The sequence below is a fragment of the Empidonax traillii genome, unplaced genomic scaffold (assembly GCF_003031625.1).
Source record: "Empidonax traillii isolate 1590-97213 ecotype Southwest subspecies unplaced genomic scaffold, ASM303162v1 scaffold52:size1600334, whole genome shotgun sequence".
Classification (NCBI taxonomy): Eukaryota; Metazoa; Chordata; class Aves; order Passeriformes; family Tyrannidae; genus Empidonax; species Empidonax traillii.
This window is the reverse complement of record NW_020955245.1, coordinates 981096-996425: the sequence shown is the minus strand read 5'-3', so window position 1 is coordinate 996425 and position 15330 is coordinate 981096. Positions and strand designations below refer to the sequence as shown.

The 15330-nt window shown below is 46.2% G+C and overlaps 1 protein-coding gene across 11 annotated transcripts in view; it reads left to right on the top strand.

Moving 5' to 3' along the window:
* MEGF11 (multiple EGF like domains 11) overlaps nucleotides 1-15330 on the top strand; it is a 247115-nt gene that overhangs the window by 195079 nt on the left and 36706 nt on the right. For all 11 annotated transcript variants that reach the window (XR_003570692.1, XR_003570693.1, XM_027879247.1 and 8 more), the window contains 2 exons: nucleotides 300-402; nucleotides 13894-14040. Coding sequence is in view for 9 of the 11 variants with exons in the window: in XM_027879247.1 (XP_027735048.1) it covers nucleotides 300-402; nucleotides 13894-14040 (250 nt within the window). In the remaining 2 variants the exon portion in view is untranslated. The remainder of the gene's footprint in view (nucleotides 1-299; nucleotides 403-13893; nucleotides 14041-15330) is intronic.

Below are 15330 nucleotides of genomic sequence, written 5' to 3'. Positions count from 1 at the left end.
CGTGTGTGAATAACAGATTGGGGGTCTAGCAGCTGAGTGGATGTATTATACTTTGCATTATATTTTATCAGAGCTGTGGCTGTGTTATCTGCATTTTCTGGAGCATCATTTTTTAAAGTGATTCTTCATTTGGTTCTCTATAAAAACATTGGGCACCGAGTCTCTATCTGCTCTGTATGCTAATTTAAAAGATGCGACTCAGCATTAAGAGGGACATGATAGATGCTTTTGCACATTTCAGAACAAAAAAAACCTGATTACTGAGAGGGCTTTTTTTTTTTTTATGTGTATTTTTGAAGGATGGAACATATGGTCTCAACTGCAGCGAGCGCTGTGACTGTAACCACGCCGATGGGTGTGACCCTGTCACTGGGTACTGCTGCTGCCTGGCAGGCTGGACAGGTAAAATTAAGAATTACCTTGGGGCTTTGTTGATTTGGGGGGGCTTTTGTTGAGTTTGTTTTGCTTTGCTGTTGCATTGTTTATAGCGCTGGACTTGTGACTGCGAACTTTTAAATAATGGATTGAGGCAGGATCAGCTGAACTCGCCCATATCTGAATCGCTGGTGATGGTGACAATAATTGGCACTCATTAAATTTGTATTCAGATGAGTCAAAGATGGCTCCAAACCTGGAGCCCAGATGTTGGCCTTCTGGAAAAGCATCCTCAGGAGAAATGCAGATCAGCTGGAAAGCCTGCAGAGTTTTTCTCCTTGAACAGCCCTTTCCACGGGGGTGCAGCTGTGGGACGGTGGGTCCCGGGCACATCACACCTGGGATGCAGATGGGGCTTTTCTGAATGCTCAGGGTCGATACAGCTGCTCCATCATGCAGAACTCCGAGTTTTCCCCATTTTCCTACGCTTCTTGTCACGCAGAAGGGCAGTTACAGGGAGCAGGTCAGTGCTGCTGTGACAGAGCTCTCGTGATGACCCAGCGGCAGGGAGGAATATTCCGTGAAGCCGGAGAGTCCAGGCTGGAGATCTCAGTGCAATTAGACCTGCACTTGACTCCACACTGATGGTCTCTTTGCCAGCTTTTGACAGCTGACACAACAGCAGTGGGGGGCAACTTATTGACCCAACCAGTATTTCACACTTAGCTGCCTAAAATGCTGGTTAATGTCCCTCTGCTCTCTGGTAAGGCCCTGGGGGAGATAAAGTTCTAATCTTGCCCATAACTGCAGAACAACCAGTGGCACTGGCAGTCCAAATGTATTTACATTAACAGCGAGTCATTTGGAACATTTAATTGTTCTTTAAAGAAATACCAAGCTGAAGGAATGTGTGGAGCAGGGCAGGCTGCTCAGGCAGCCGGGGTTTGGGATCCTATCACCCTTCCCCTTCTGTTTGTGATGGAGAGGACACACTCAGCTCCCAGCAGCATGAAGCAAAAGCAGTGAAATTATGCCCAGAACATGCAGTGGAAATAATCTTTTAAGGAATAAATAAAATGTAAAAATAGGAAGTTCTGCACACTGCTTACAACAAAGCTGCTTTTTAAGGATACGGGGGCCTGCATTGAAAAGGGCATTTTTCCTCCAAGAAAATCCATTTTATAATCTCAGTAGTACCCCCTCCTCCATCCCCTTGCCTTCCTCGCTGGCTGGAGTGCATTCATCTCTCTTTGCCATCAATATATCCATCTATCAGGCTTTAAAACTCTCCTGTGCATTATTGATGATCAGCAGAGAAACAGCTGGTGGGCTTTTCCTGTAGCCATTGTGAGTTTCTTCAAGGGAGAAAATGGTTTTTAAAAGCACAATAAATTGAAGAGAGATATTTATACACACTTATTCTTAAAGTTTATTACACATCCTTCTGGGTGTAGCATTCCAGGGGAAAGAAACCGCAGGAAATGAACTTTTGCAGGCTGTGCAGACTGAAAATGTGACTTTTTCTCAAAGGCATTTACAACAAATACCTTGTGCTTACTCCCGGGCACACCTGTAAATGAACTTCAGATGCAGATTCTAATTACTCCAAGTAAAGGTAAAAGTAATTTCTGATGTCCTCCTCCTTTTAATTTCCATCTTGGGCAAGATAAATGTGGATCACCTTGCAGGGGATTAGCTGCAACCTAAGCACTTTATCCTCCAGTGTGCCCCTGTAGCTCTGGAACTCCTTCAGGATCACATTTCAGGGAGGAAAAATATTATGTTCATATCCAGGACCAAGTTGGAGTTAAGATGTTGACAGGGCCACGTAAGGTGGAAATGTTGATAGACAGAGCCAACACGTGTTTTGTCAATTCTCCTTCCAGTGTTTTTTCCACTTGGCTTAGCACCAGACACGAGGATGAATTCTGCTCATACTGGTTTGAAAGTATGTAATTTAAGAAACTCTTCAGCTAGATAATTATATTTTCATATTAAGGAGTGTGGCATCAGTGAAAGATTAATCTTATCTGCAGTTGTTGTGAACTGGGCCATGATGTGTATTGCGGTGCATTTTATAAATATGAGGTGATAAATAATTCAGGCTGAGATTTTTGCTTTCTGGGTTTGGTGCTAATTAGGCATGGCCTGAAAAAGATCAGAAAAGTTCAGGATCATGGAACATCTGAAGGTTTTCCTGCCCACTCACGCCAGACAGAGAATTCACGTGGCTTTTTCTGGTTCTAATGGCCACAAAACTTCCTCTGAAACCAGCATATTCTGTGTGTTCAGCCCAGACGTGGGACTCCCTCTTGATGTCGGTGTTTTATGTAAAGATCAAGGGGAAGATTGAACCCATTTTTCTTTAAAGTGGTTTCAAGATGTTCCTCCTATAAACCTTCAGGGGCTGATGGATGGGAAGGGAATGGAGGAGGACTGGGAGAGGAAGGAAAAAGGCCTGTCAAGGAGGAGCCCACAATGTAAGTTAATAGCAGTCTGCCGTCCTTTTATGATGTCATGATTGCCACCCATCATGACTCTTATTGAGGACAGTGACCTTCTGTGGGTCCCAGCTGAGGGAAGGTAATTTTCAGGAGCTGAGTGTAACTGGCAGATGGGGAGATGATGAAGAGATTCCCACGAATCAACCAGGAGATCACAAAGCTGTGCAAAGCAGCTGGATGCATAAATAAGCACACTGGCAACAAGCTGCTCCGAGACGTGCACGTTCCCTTTCCACCCAGTGCCGTGGGGAATTGCACGTGTGCAGCCCAGGGCAGGAGTTAGATCAGACCTAGAGATGATTGAACCCTGGTGCTGCTGCTGGAAATTACCCAGCCAAGCACATGGAATCACAAATGCCTTGGGAGGAAGCACAGCGAGCAGGACATTTGTGCTTCAAAGTCAGAAATCACGTTGGATAAAGGCTCTCATGTGGTGCGAAGTGAAACTTGTTCAAATGTTGGCCAAAATCAGATCTGTGACCTGGTGCAGAGGTGAGTTCCCTCCACGTGAGGGAAGTGTGGGATGCAGCAACACCGAGGGCTCAGCCTTGCATGGGATGGAGTTCTGCAGCTTGCACCAGCACTGCATCCACTTAACTCACCTGTACATCACATAACTCACCCTGGACATCCAAAGGAGAGACGTTCATATCTACTGCTGATCTAAAAAGGAAGAGTGTAGCCCTCAGAGGATCAAGTCTTGACTGATCAGACTGGTTTCTAAAGATTAATGAGGGTGTCTGGCTCCCGCTCTGCCGTGCGTTTCATACACGGGCACTTCTGTGCTTGCAGCTCTGCGTGTGCCACAGGTACCTTGGGAGCTCCCAGCACACCAGCCGTTTGTGGAAGAGGTGTTATTTTGTGTACATTTAGGTTAGAACGAAAATGCTTGAAGCTGGAGTGCTGCGGTGCTAATTGCACGGGGTTAATTAGGGCTCCTGCACACACGGAATCCGTGGAGGGAAGGGAAGCGCAGGAACGCTGGGTGGTGGGGCAGGTCCTGGGAGCCCTTTGCAAGCAAACATGACAATGTTAAGGTCATAAATGTCAGTTAGCCTCCTCTTACTTAATAAATAACCTGAAACCGGCCAGGAAAGGACCGGCTGCCCTGGTGGCCTTGCAGGGTGAGCAGGGAGGACGTGGATGGCAAAGTTCCTGTGGTGGGTGCAGTGCTGGTGGCCCTGGAGGTGTGGGGTTTGCGGGACGAGCTGCAAACCCCCTCGGGCTGGTCCTGCCTCCTCGAGGGGGATGGGGGGAGCTGCTGGCAGCACGTTTTGTGCCAGAATCAGCTTCCTCACAGGTACCAGCTGGATAAAATCACGTAGCCTTCAAACCTCAGGAATTAACTCAGCCAGAGCTGCTGGCCTGGCTTTTCATTTCTGGAGGTGTTTCCTTTGTGCCTCAGCCAGGTTGGGGCTCTCTGGGGAGGCAGAGCCAGCTGATGCCCTTCCTGACTCCAGGACCTGGGTCCATCCTCTTCCCAGTCCTGCTCCCAGACAGGTTTACAGAAGGAAAGCCCCAGGACCGGCTGCTCTTCACACCCAGCCCTGCTCCTGCCTGTGATGAGTCTGTGCTTCAGGTTAATTGGGGCAAGTGTGTCTTTTGTAACCTTTCAGCTGTTACAGGGGGAATTAAATAACAAGCGATCTGCAGGGGGATATGCTCGTGCCTCTAAATGTTAAGGTCAGTTAAAATCCTGTTTATCTGAATGCCTTTAATCTGAAATGCTGTCTTATCTGCAGCTTGTTCTGCCTCTCTCTTTTTGTCTGGCGCTCTGGTTTTGCAGATGCAATCTCGGTTATCCACTGAGCTGGTTAATCAGAGGCTTCTCTCAGTAGGCAAAGCCAAAGTTTGCTCAGTTTATTTTAACATCCCAAAGATGTGTGGGGAAAAGGGAGCGCTGCTGTGAGATGGGAAACATAAAAGGGTGCATCCCATGGTTAATTATAAAAGAAGCCCCCGTAGATTTTCCTTAATTAATCAGGATGGCAAACACAGGTATGGAAATGATCTGTGCTGAGGAACAAACATCTTGTGATTGCCTTGCTGCTTTTCACCTTCAGGCTTCACTCGTGTCCCATAAGAGCAGCCTCCCCCTTTGCTGTTGGATACAGGAAATCAAAATACATCTTTCCCTGTCCTTTACAACCTCCATAACTCGCACCCATTGCCAGCAACATTGACCCTAATTGTCTCTTATCGTGTCCAGACCTGCAGCCCAGTAGTTGTGGGAGCCTGGAGCTGTAGGATTTCCACGGGTGACGGTCTGAGGGAGTTAATGGGGTCACCAGTGTCACTGGCCAGGGGTCAGGGGAGCTCCGAGGGAGGATGTGGTGGTGAGCATTTGCAGGCTGCCAGTGACACCTGCACTGTCACTCAAACACAGGAACATGTTTCTTCCCTCCTGTGGACACATTAATTCAGCAAAACTGATAAGCCTGTTACTCAAGGGGAGGCCTTTTTGAATTTTAAAGAAACAGTGACCACTTTGACGGGGAGCTGGAAGGTATTTTTAACTTCCCTTTCTCAGAGCTCTTTGCAAGAAGGTGAAAAACCTTTGAAAATAAGAAAAAAACCCCAAACAAACAAACAAAAACAAAAAAACCACCCACCCTTTCCATAAAATGCCTTTTGTTTGTACTAATAGGACTTTTCTTCCACTGCAGCAGTATCCAGTTTATAATCTTGGGGGCAGATCCTGTCCCCAGCTGTACTGGGCTGAAGCCCAAATAATTCTCTTGTCATTAATGGATCAGCCCCAGGAGCGTGTTGATATAATTGGGAGCTGACTTTTCCATGCATGTTCAAAGCCAGAAAAGAAATCTAGGACTTGTTTCATGCACCTGCAGGTTTTTTAGCTGAAGATCCACAGTATTTTAGAATTCACAGTGTGGTGGGTTGGCTTTTTTTTTTTTTTAACCTCAGACTGTTTCATACCCTTGGTTTGTAACACAGAGCCTAAAATATCAGAATGGAGCAATAGTAAGTTCCTATTAAACATGCATTTTCTAGATGTCTAATCCCATTATCTCCTCCATATTTTGCATTTATCACTTTTGGCAGTCTTATCCCAGATTTTTAAATTAATAATTTATTTCTGTGATTATTCTGTATCCTTACATTAGCTTTAAACAGACAGGAAAGCTAGAAATTTCTAGAGTCAGTCTAAAATGGTGCGTTTTAGCCTCCCTTCTGGCCTCTGCCTTTCCAGTGTGGGAATCTTTTCCATGTGAAAAGGTGTGCTTACTCTCCGGATTCCACAAGTGCCCTTTAGTCTATGAATGTGAGATAAGCTTATTAGAAATTAGCTTTAATTTTTCATTGACTTAATTTCAAGTGAGTTGATAAGATTTTAATGTCAGGCTGTGCTTAAAAATTCTCTCTTTGACAGGAACCTTTAAGGATGGTTCCTGCTGATAGGGGGCTAATTTTCAAAAATCTGAATTATGAAGTTATATCAAAGACTCCATTGATGTCCTGACATTAATTATGTCTGTGTCTTCCTTGGCAGGTGTAGGGAGGGCTCCTGGTTCTTGTCTGAGTGGGGTTTGGTTGTGTTTGTCCCGTGCCAGATTTTTTTAGTATTTGTTTCACCTCTGGTGAAATCAGTTGGGTTTTTGCCACCCATTCAGTGGGAGTTGGATCAGACCCTTGGACTATAATTAGCATCTGCAGTAAGGCTACTGCTAAACTTCAGCATGTATGCAAATCATTGCAGCATCAGTCTCACAAACACAGAAGATGTACAAGTTCACTTAATTCTTCGCGTTTATTTTTAGGTTTATTTTCGCTTATTAAAGGACAGCTTTTAAATTGAGGAGGAAAGACGTGGCTTGGATGGCGTCCTGGGCGGTGCTGATTGAATGGGTTCTACAAACACGAAACTCCCTTCTAGAGGCACCCAAGCCCTTTCCATTTTAGTGGGCAGCCTTTCTATATCCAGGCTGGGCTGTGTGTACAATAGTCACCTCCAAATAAACGGGGGCGAGAAAGAAACGGTGAGAAATTTATCTGTGCACATTTCAGCAGACTAAACCCTGGGTGTTTGGCAGGCTGGGTGTGGAAGGAGAAAAGGAAGGATCACTCAGTAAGCAGCCTGCAGGCTAAAGTGGGGTGTATATAAATATACACGGTGAGGAGAGACTGTTGACAAGAGCGCGTAGTGACAGGACAAGGGGGAGTGACTTCAGTCTGACAGGGTAGGGTTAGATGGGATATTAGAAAATAGAAAAATCCTTTATATCCTCTTCTTCCTGTGAGGGTGGACAGGCTCTGGCACACTTGCCCAGAGAAGCTGTGGCTGCACCATTCCTGGAATTATCCAAGCCAGGTTGGAGCAACCTGGGCTAGTGAAAGGTGTCCCTGCCCGTGACAGAGAGTGGAACTGGATGATTTCTAATGTCCCTTCCCCCCAAACCAGTCTGGAATTCTGTGTCTCTATTATATATATGTTACTGGTGAAAGAGTTTGCTGTGAGAAGCGTTGTAAACGTTTTCCTCCCTGTTCTTCTCCTCCTTCAAGGAGAAAAAGTTGAATTTCAGTCAACGTTATTCACACAAAAGGCTCTGCTTGCACACCAGCTCTTGCTCTTCCCTCGTGGTTCAGGGGCTGCAACGTTTTGGCCAGGAAAACAATGCAGTTTTTCCCACTAAGAGGTTCCTCTCTCCTGTTTAGCTGCTGATGGTCCCCTTGGACCTTTCCCAGGTTTCTCTTCCCAGTCCTGAAACCGTGTCCAGTGTTTGAGGAGTAGGAAGGAATCACTCTTAAAGGTGAAGAAGGGCTGCTGAAAGGAGCTTGACTCCTTTTAGCACCATTTTCTTCAGGTCTGCCCTTTGTGCTCATGGAAACCCTCCTTGTTTCTGTAGAATACCCTGGAGAACACCCTGGAGCAGAGGGAACCACATCATCCTTGATTTTAGCAAACATTTTGACTTACCTCATTTCTTGTGAGGTAGGTCTCTCGCCTCAAAAGCTTTTATTGCATAAATTCCCCGGGTTGGGTGATTCATATCTGGTGATTTCTCTGGATAATTAAAAATAGGGGTAGGATTAAAGCTCCACAGAGGTGCATTAGGCTCTGAGTGTATTACTGGCAGAAAAACACTTACATTAATGGGTGCATAAATCGCCCGTGCAAAGATGAGGGAAGGGACAAGTTAGAATTTTTCACTGGCTGCAGGGAAAGGCTTATTCTTCATAATTTAGGACCAGATCACAGAGCTTTCATTTAGACTGATGGGGCTGTTACACTCAGGAGTTGCCCATCGGTGAGGGAGGGAGGGGCTCCGTGGCACCAGTGTGGGGGGAAAATCAGTTAAAAAAATCAGTTAAAAAAGCACTGGAGAACAGCACAGAAGTTCACAGATAATGTGAGTGTGGCTGCTGTTATCTCTGTTGAGCAGTTTCACTGTATAAAAACAAAAATAGCTTATTTGCAGACTGGATGAGCAGCCATCAATTCTTAATGTTTCCATTTAATTTTATGAGAGATCCCTTTATGTTTTCATCTATCTGCTGCCCTCCCCACACTGCTTTTCTCATTCTTCAGCATTCTTAAATGCTGAGCTGTCAGGAATTGAGCTGTGGTGCTTCTGACTGGATCTCAGTCAAACACTTGAGGGTTTGCCTCAGGTAGGAATAAATATTAGGACGCAAAAAGGGATGGAAAAGCATCAAGAATTCTTTGTGAACTCTTGTTGGTGCGCTGTCGTAACACCTCTGAGCAGCTGATCCACGGCTTGGACAGGTCTGTCTTTATGTTCTTATTGGATTTTCTGCTGCCTTAGATAGAGTCAAGCAGCAAAATAGGAAAGCACGTGGATCTAATCTCAAATACAAAGCTGATTTCAAGAGAATTTATAGGGACAGCGTTAAGTGTAGCAGCAATAAGGACTGGGGAAAGAGAAGAGAATCAGGTTAAAAGGCCAGAGATCAAAGATCCCGGCCAAGCGTGACTCACCAAACTCGGGCCTCCACAGCGTTGCCTGCAAAATCCAGTGCCTATTTTTGCATAAAAAGCAGCTCTTTCCAAAGCTATTCAAATGCCAGAAATAAGAGATTATTATGACTTCATGTCATGTTGAAAGACAGGTGGAGGAGAGCACAATGTTTGTGTTGGATTCAAACGTCTGCTGAAATCGTTCCTGTCATTCCTAATTGATGTTGCATCTGTCTTTACATTGGGACTATTGAGGGGAAAGAGAAAAAAAAAAAAAAAAAAAGGCTGAAGATCTTATTCAGAGAAATAATTACAGTTATACACTGCTAGATGTAAAATTAAAGCACATGGGGGGGGGCGGGGAAGGGAGTTACATCCTATAATTTATCAAATCCCTCCGTCCCTGAAAAAATAATTAGATGCCGGGCAGCACAGAGGCACTGCTGCAGAGGCTGCTGTCAGGGGGATAGCAGTGGTCAAAAATAGGCCACTGGTTCTCATTTATTCCGTCCAGTTTTGCTCTTCTATTGTGTTTGGAGTATTAGTTTCCAACTACCCAGAGACGCAGCACAGAAACAATGGCAGCTTTATTAAGAGCCACAGACGTAATCCCCAGGCACGGGTGCAGTTGCAGAAGTAAGCTGGAGAGGGGGGAAAAAAGGGAGCTTTGCTTAGGTCTGCCTTTCAGGAATTTCACCCTCCAAAGTCCTTGGTGTGATGTAGTTCCAGGCAGCACTAAATCTGCATTAGTTTGACAAACTTTCGTGAAGCCACTGAAGATTATTAATGCAGCCTATGAAGGAGATCTTCAATAGGTGCCTCACATCCCAGTTGTATGGCTTGCAGGAGTTTGTTTTTTCCCTTTTTTCTGGCTCCTTTTCCTGATGGTTGTGTGGATGTTTAGCTTAATCCATCCCAGCCTGACTTGTAAATTTTAATACAAAGAACCGACTTCATCTGGTAAAAACGGAAGCTGCTCCATGAAAACCAGTGACATGGAGGCACCAGACACCCCCCCCCCCCCAGCCACTCTGCAGCAGAGCTGGGCTGTTATATGTGATTTATGTTATTGGGATAAAACATTTGTCACTTGAGGGGTTTCCACCAGCCAGACACTGAGTTGATCCAAGGGCTGGAGCCCCTCTGCTCTGGAGCCAGGCTGGGAGAGCTGGAGAAAAGAGGACTCTGTAGAGACCTGAGAGCCCCTTGCAGGGCCTAAAGGGGCTCCAAAGAGAGCTGGGGAGGGACTGGGGACAAGGGATGCAGGGACAGGACACAGGGAATGGCTTCCCACTGCCAGAGGGCCGGGTTAGATGGGATACTGGGAAGGAATTCCTGGCTAGGAGGGTGGGCAGGCCCTGGCATAGGTTGGGCAGAGAAGCTGTGGCTGCCCCTGGATCCCTGGAAGTGTCCAAGGCCAGGTTGGACGGGGCTTGGAGCAACCTGGGCTGGTGGAAGGTGTCCCTGCCTGTGGCAGGGGGTGCAACAAGATGGACTTTAAGGTCCCTTCCAACCCAAACCATTCTGGGATTCTTTTCCTCCTCTACCTCTCTCCCTGCTGCTGTCCTTTATCAAGATGCCATTTACAGTTCCACACTGGGACATTCCTGCACAACCCACTGGCTTCTCCTGTGGGAAATCTGGGCTGGAGTTCCACCAGACCCTCCCCATGTCCCAGACAGCAGCTGCTTGGCCACTTGGTGGTAAACTGTCCTGGTGGTAAAGTGTCTCCTGTGAGGAGGAGGACCTTGGAAGAGCTGTCCTTGAGAACAGTGCAGATGTGACTGCTCTGGTGGGTTCAGTTCAGCCCAGGTTGTGTTTTCACAGCACTTCAGGGCTGGTTTTTCATCCCCACTGTGTGGGCAGAGGAGGCTGGTGTGGGGAAGGGGGAATGAAGCCACTCCTGGGACACCCAGCTAAGTGCCACTTACAGAGCAGCCCAGAGGAAATCCCACTGGAGAGCAGCCAGGGGTTACAGAAACCCAACACCCCAAATGCCCAGCGGGACAGGGAGAGTTTGTGGCTGCTGTGTCAGGGGCTGCATGAAAGCCACAGTGGACTCTGCTCTTCCCTGGGCTCTGCCTCACTGGCAGCCAGTGCAGACCCTTTGCCCAAACCCAGTGGATAGCTACAATTTTATATAAGTTATGTGAATTTCATTTACAATTCACCCCCAGAACGTTGTTTTAAGGAGGTCTTGGAGGTGTAATTTTATCCCAGTGTCTGCAATTGTGAACCACAGCCTCGGGCTGGAAAATAATTCCCTGGTATCCAGGCAATGGAGTTTATGTATAGAACTGCTTCCTGCAGCTTCAAGGACTTCTTCTGATAGTTGTCTTTCTAATTTCTGTGTCATTGCTTGTGAACCCAGGATTTTGTTCATAAATTAGGAACCTGTGGTTGTAAGGCGAGATAATGCAGAGGTGTGTCAACTTCAGCAGTTTTTATAGTCCTGGAAATTGAAAACTAATTGCTTATCAGAAATGTTCATCAGCAGGGCCCAAAGTAAACATGAAAGTTTTACATTCCAGAAGGTTCCTGCTTCGCTGGCTGCCACTGTAAAGTGGCTGGGAGGGATGGACTCCCCCTTCCAGGGTAGGGAATCGGGAAATTAAGGTGCTTTTTCTAGCACAGGTCCATAAGACATGCGTGTCCAGGTGCAGTTTGAACTTCTCATTTACATTTACAATTCAGTGTGTGTGTGTATGGGAGCCTCCAAAAAGGAAATCTTCCACGAGAATTAACTCAGAGTAATATAAAGTAGTAAAATCTGGTTGCGGCCCCATCCCCGTTGTCTTCTGGAAAGGTGGAAGTAAATAAGTGCTGTAATGGGTGTCAGTGGCTTCTGGAAGGTTTCCTTTTCTTCCCTTTACATTTTTCTACAACAATCAGCTCCACAATGACTCATTCCCTTCGTTAGGAGTGGGAAGACATCCCTCATTACTCATTACTGAAGGAAGGACTTTGCTGCTGCAAGGAACAGCCCTGGCATTTTAATTCGGGTTCCTTCCATGAGAAAGGAGCCAGTGTCATTTTTCCCCCCGAAAACTTCGTCAAAAAGAGACAAGAAATAATGCTGTTTAATTGTCCCAGTTTATAAATAGCCCATTCACAGTGACAGAATTGTAATTTTAATGCTGCAAGCGGGAGGAAAAATACACATTTTTCTGCATTTGTGCCTGAATTTCATTGCTGGGAGCTCACGCTGAGACGCTCAAAGCTATAAATAATCATATACGTGTATTTATAAATACAAAATGCATTTATTTATTTACAATTTATTGTCTGAATTTTTAATTACAGAGCACTGTAGATACATTACATAAATGCACACACAAAGCATTTGTTGTTTAAGTAATCCAAGGATATATTTGATTTCAAACTGAGCAGGGGAGACTGTTTAAAATAATTGTTTTTCTTGATTTTACTAATACAAATGTTCCTTGTCTGTTTTTGCACTCCCCCTTTTCAGATTTATTTACTTAGATGGGAAGGAATTGAGCTTGTATTAAGTTTTTACTGTATTTTAATGTGGTTTTTATTAAGCTCTACAGCACAGACCCTGCCTCTTTATAAATAAAGCAATGATCATGTATTACTAGAAACCACATTTCAAACTGTACTTTTGCCAGACTCGGTTAAGATTTTCTAGGAAGGGCCATTATAATTGTGTGATTAATCTTCAGAAAAGGGAAATTTTGGCTCTGCGGTATTTCTTAGCGTATTAACTCCCGAGATTTATAAAACCAACTTGAAGCTGCGCTGTAAGTGTGTTTATAATGACTTTGAGCTGATTTAATAATCCTCCAGGCCGGGCGGCTGTGCAGATCCCAGCGCGTCACCTGTGGCATCCAGATGAAGCTATCAGGGGTGCAAGGAAATGACTTGGGATTGTGTTTCTCCCTGGAGATGCACTAATCCAACCCCTGGCCCTTTGCCTGGCTGTTTTCTCCCGTCCTGCAGCGGGGCCGTGTGCGTGGCTGATAAAGGACGCGTTGCTGCCTCGAGCCCGGCCGGGTCAGCCCCTCAGGAGCCTGGGGTGGTCTCCTTGGCAGGAGGATTTTCCAGGCCAGTCTGTGATTTGGTTTTTCCTGGTGGTGTCAGTCTCTGCCCTGCCTGTGCCGCTCCCTGCAGCTGGCACTGCTCAACGACCCTCTCACTCCACGATCCTGCACGTGGTTCTCCGTGCACGGAGCCCTTGATCCTGCCGATAGCTCTGCTGATTGCAGGTGCTGGTGCTGCCTTTTCCCAAAGGAGCACCACCCTGGGATGTGGGACCAGATCCTCAGATCACATTTATTTGGGACAAACCACGGCACAGGGTTGTGTTTTTTAAAAGCCACCAGTTAACACAAAGCCACGCTGGAAGTCTCCTGTTAATTTTTTTGGCCCCGTGCTTTTTTTCGGTGTTTCCAAGCTTTGCTTTTCGTAATAACAAATATCAATTGACCACCCTGGGAACGACTGGAGGTGGATTGGCAGGTCTCAGCCTCCGTTTAGCATGCAGATGATCAGCCTGGGCTCACATATGGCCGCTTGCTGGATCAGAACTCAGTTCTGATCCACAGAACTGGAGAGCTCTGGGTGGACGTGGGGTACGTGCACAAAACCCCCGAGCACAGTGCTGTAAGAGCACAGCACAGAGCTGAATTTACTTGTGTTCAAGAATCCAAACACTTCAACATGTTTTTCAGAGCCCTGATTTTTCTTTTTTAGGTCTTCCAATTCACAACAGGTAAGTAATCAGGCTTCAATCAACTGCCTATTTCCAGACCAGTTATTTGAGCTATTTTGTGACTTTAAAGCAATTCCTGACCTTCATCTCTCAGATGACATGCAGAGTTTCTTTAATGGTGCTGAGGGCTGAACAGGAGCCCACTAACACCTACAGAACTCACCTCTCTGGCATTTTCTTAATTTTCACTTTATTAAGCAGATAAAAGGAGAGCTGTTTCCTTCCCAGGCTCCCTCGCTGGCTCTGTGAGGGACTGCGAGGCATCAGTCCAGCCAAAAGTTTCTTTGATCAGCGAGCAGAGTAAGCCGTGGGGATCCTAACGTGTGTCTTTATGTCCTTAGGCATCCACTGTGACAACATCTGCACCCAGGGCCGCTGGGGCCCCAACTGCTCCATCTCGTGCAGCTGTGAGAACGGGGGATCCTGCTCCCCAGAGGATGGCACCTGTGACTGTGCCCCGGGATACAGGGGACCCTTGTGCCAGAGAAGTAAGATTTTCTATAGATGGCAGATGGAAATGCTCCTTTGTGACACCAGTCAGACAAACCCCTGGTTTCTGAGCCGCTTTAGCTCCCTGAGGGCAAAGCACAGCCTAAAAAATGCTTCTGGGTGGGGGGGGGTCAAGACTCCTCCACTGCACTGAGTCGTGCCTCGTGTTTCTTCTTCTGGTCTGCTGCACCTGCAAGTCACAGGTGACCTGGAAGGAGCAACACCTTTCCATGGCAAACCTGGCAGGACACAGATCTGCAGTGAAGTCAGGGAGACCCACAGGACACCTTTGGAACAGAGTCAGCCCCGACCCGTCACGTAACGACGAGTGGAAGAGCCTTGGCGTCAAAATAACGAGGCAGTGTTTTCTTAGGTGCCAGAAAAAGAAACACAGCAGCCTGAAATAGCTCCTGTCTGATGCTCTGCTGCTCCACATTAAAATGTGCCGAGCAGATAAAAACCCTCTCATTTGCTTTATCTGGGAAGCTGCATTTGCCCCGTAGGGACCCTAATTCACTGATCCAAACTACACACAACCATCTTCCTGTGTAAACAAGAAGTGGATTTGTCTTTCTTTTCTGCAGCTTTTTCTTCTTCTTCTTCTTCCTGTAAGACATTCTGCATTCCCAGTTCGTACAGCCCCTTTGATTTCACCAGTTACACTCGACACTGGAACACACTCATCTCTAAAAATAATTTGTAGCTGACAGTTTTTATTTAAAGCCATTATAACAATGACCTCTAGCACTGCTGTAGTTAATGGCCTATAAGCATTTCCATTATAAACCCCAATTTCCAGGTGCTTCAGCATATCTGTGTAGCTGTAAAACCTCTCTCCAAGGCTAAAATGCGGCTCTCGGAGCTTCAGGGGAATTGGGGAAGAAAATGTTTCACGAATTTGAAACCTTAAGAGTGCAAAACTTCCAGAAGTTAATAGTTTCTGACCTTTCTGAGATGAAAAAAATCCAGCTTAGTTTTATCAGCTGATGGCACAGAGTCTACAAGAGGCAAACCTTGTTCCCAGTTTGCAAGCCGGGTAATCAGGCTGCTCCCTGAGGATGTTTGCTGGGGATCTAGTGGGGAGAAATTTTCTTCTGGTGGATGGCTCTGCTGTTGCCTCACATTGCTGAAATGCCTCTGTGAGCACATGGCATGGGAATTCAGCTTGCTTTCCATCTCCTCTGAGGGATTCAGGCTCGAGCCTTCCTGGCGGGGAGGACACCTCTGTGGGTGAGGGCAGCTTTAGCTTGCTAAGCTTGCTCTCAAAACCATCCACATTTTTCTCTTGG